General features: G+C 31.3%; 1 protein-coding gene across 1 annotated transcript; it reads left to right on the forward strand.

Moving 5' to 3' along the window:
* Window positions 1–2,671, forward strand: LOC120081955 (transcription factor TCP18-like). The gene is made up of 2 exons (XM_039037144.1): window positions 1–1,367; window positions 2,324–2,671. Exons 1-2 carry the CDS (start codon window positions 269–271, stop codon window positions 2,380–2,382), a joined length of 1,158 nt encoding a protein of 385 aa, XP_038893072.1. The 5' UTR covers window positions 1–268; the 3' UTR covers window positions 2,383–2,671.

Genomic DNA, 2,671 nt, shown 5'->3' on the forward strand with positions numbered 1-2,671 from the left:
TTCTTTCCTCAATACAGTTTCATATAATCTTCTCATAATTCATTCATTATTAACATGAATGCAAATTAACACGATGTACTACTTTCCAACTATGATAATCGACGGTATTTATCGTCAATATGATCATACTTCAATAATGAATATGTAGTTTCTCTCATCTTCTTCATCATTTTATTTTTATTTTTTTTCCTTGTGTTCCCGACTAGAATTTGGATTGCTCTTTTGTACAAATTCCCCAACTACTCATCATCATCCATTTCTTTGGAAAATGCTTGCTTCTTCTAACACCAATCAAATCTCTTCATTTCCATTTATGAATGAAAGTACTTCAATTGAGAAGTCCATCCAAATCCATGATCAAAATCAAAACCCTATGTCTAGATTATTTGAACAACAAAACCACCCACCATCTTTACAACTCATTGATTGCTACAATTACAATTACAACTACAACTTCAACCCTTTTCTTGATGATCATCAAGAATTCATTTTGGGGCACATTTTGTATTCTCAAAAACACCAATTACTTGGTAATAATTCCAATTCTTTTGATCCTGAAATTGGGCTTATTGAAAGTACCAATAACACCAACAATGAAGCAACAACAACATCCCAAAATTCCTCCCAAAACAAGGCCAAAACCGATCATACTTCACCGAAAAAGCCCATAATTTCTAGAAAGAGATCATCAAGTGGGATGAAGAAGAAGGATAGACATAGCAAGATCTGCACTTCAAAAGGGCCAAGAGATAGAAGAATGAGGCTTTCACTTGAAATTGCAAGAAATTTCTTTGATCTACAAGATATGCTTGGATTTGATAAAGCAAGCAAGACTGTGGAGTGGCTTTTTACCAAATCAAGAAATGCAATTAAGGAGCTCAAGGAGAAATACTTATCAGAGGCCAATCGTAAAAGCTCTTGTGATTCTACTCTTGTAACAAAACTTTCAGTCTATAATGATAAGGCAGTACCTAGAGGGAAAAAGAGAAGGAGATTAAGGATTGTTGATAAAGAATCCAGATATAAAGCAAGAGCCAGAGCCAGAGAGAGAACGAGGGCAAAGTCGATTCGATGCGGTTTGGAGATATCAAAAACAGATTTCGAAGGAAACCCAGATGGGGTTTGTAAAATGGGAGATGTTATTGAAGAAATTAGTAGCACCAAAAGAAAGATGAAACATGTTTCAATTTGTGAAAATGAGAAAATTTTGAGGTCAAAAGGGAAAAATTCAGCTTCTTTGATTAGTAATCAGTGCGAGGATAAAAGGGTTTCAAAGGAAATATGCTCTGATGAGATTCATCTTCTTCCTGATTCTTCCATGGATATGGCCACCCTGTCCTTGGACACCATGAAAGCATCACCTGCAGGTAATTTCCAGAATTAGGGTTTGGTAGATCTTTCTTATTTTATTTCCAAAAAAAAATATTTATTTTATTTATCTATTTATTTACTTTTAATTCAAACGTTATTTTGAGATAGTAATAGATATCTTGTCAATTGAATTTAGTAAAGTTGTTAGTTTGGTTCTTCAGGGTCAATTTTCTTATAATTTAGTTTTGAGAATGTTAATTAATACTTGTTTAAGTTTAGAGACTTAATGGAGGGAGTAAATGTTTAATATTAAAATTAATAAACTAAGGGAAGTGGTTAATTAGGTAAAAATAAAATTTGAAAATTTCCTTTGAAACCTATTGTTCTGAGCTGTGTAGCAGAACTTAGAATTCATAATAACCCCATTCTTCTACCTATTAATAAATGTTTTATATTTAATCTTCAGAACTATTCTGATATTTACATCAGATTTTGAACCCTATGGTATATAATTTTAATTTTGACTCAATAATTGTAAACCATGGAAGTTTTGGTTGAATTTTCCACAAAAAAGAAAAAGTAAAAATAAAAATTAGGGCTTATGATGTATCCCACGAGCTGTTTTTTTAGTTCAACAATATGTGTTATGGCCACCCTAACCTCTTGGTCGATGTTATATATTTGCTTATATGTTCATTAGAAGATTGCCACTTTCATTTGAAAGACAAAGCAAAATATATGCTTCAGCGAATAATTAATGGTTATGACCAAATACTAAGATTAAATAAAAAAGAATTAGGACCTATTTGGATTGACTACCGAAAAGAAAATGCTTTTCTAAAAAGTCATTCTTATTTAAATACTTTTGATAAAAACGGTTTAAAATACACTTTAAAAGGTATTTAAAAAACTGTATTGAGTGATTGTCAAATACTTCAATTTTTTTTCAAAATTAAACACTAAAACGGTTAAACCAAATATAGTCTTAATCATCTGGATGTCTAATTTGCAGGTTTGAAATTGCTGGAACTAGATGAAATTGATGGTGTGCTGATCTTCTATGGAGAATGAAAATGCAAGAACTGAAATCCTTGGTACCAGATTCAAGTGCAGAGAAGCTTTATAATTTGTAACTTCAGACAGAAGTACTTAAGGTATTGTTTAATATTGGAAATTAAATAATGTTCTTCCTAAGTCTCTTTGCAATGAATAAATGTTATTATTATTATTTTTTATTAGGCAAACTATATTCATCAATCAGCTGTCTTCTCAGTCCCTTTAATTTTTCTTTGTAGTACTTGAATTAATAATGGAGTTGGAATCCATCGGTTGCCCTAGCTTGTAATTTGTACACATATAT

The sequence above is a fragment of the Benincasa hispida genome, chromosome 7 (assembly GCF_009727055.1).
Source record: "Benincasa hispida cultivar B227 chromosome 7, ASM972705v1, whole genome shotgun sequence".
Classification (NCBI taxonomy): Eukaryota; Viridiplantae; Streptophyta; class Magnoliopsida; order Cucurbitales; family Cucurbitaceae; genus Benincasa; species Benincasa hispida.

Coding starts and splice junctions, on each gene's coding strand:
- LOC120081955 (XM_039037144.1), top strand. CDS start 269: ATGCTTGCTTCTTCTAACACCAATCAAATCTCTTCATTTCCATTTATG. Junction 1,368..2,323: donor CATGAAAGCATCACCTGCAG/GTAATTTCCAGA, acceptor TCTAATTTGCAG/GTTTGAAATTGCTGGAACTA.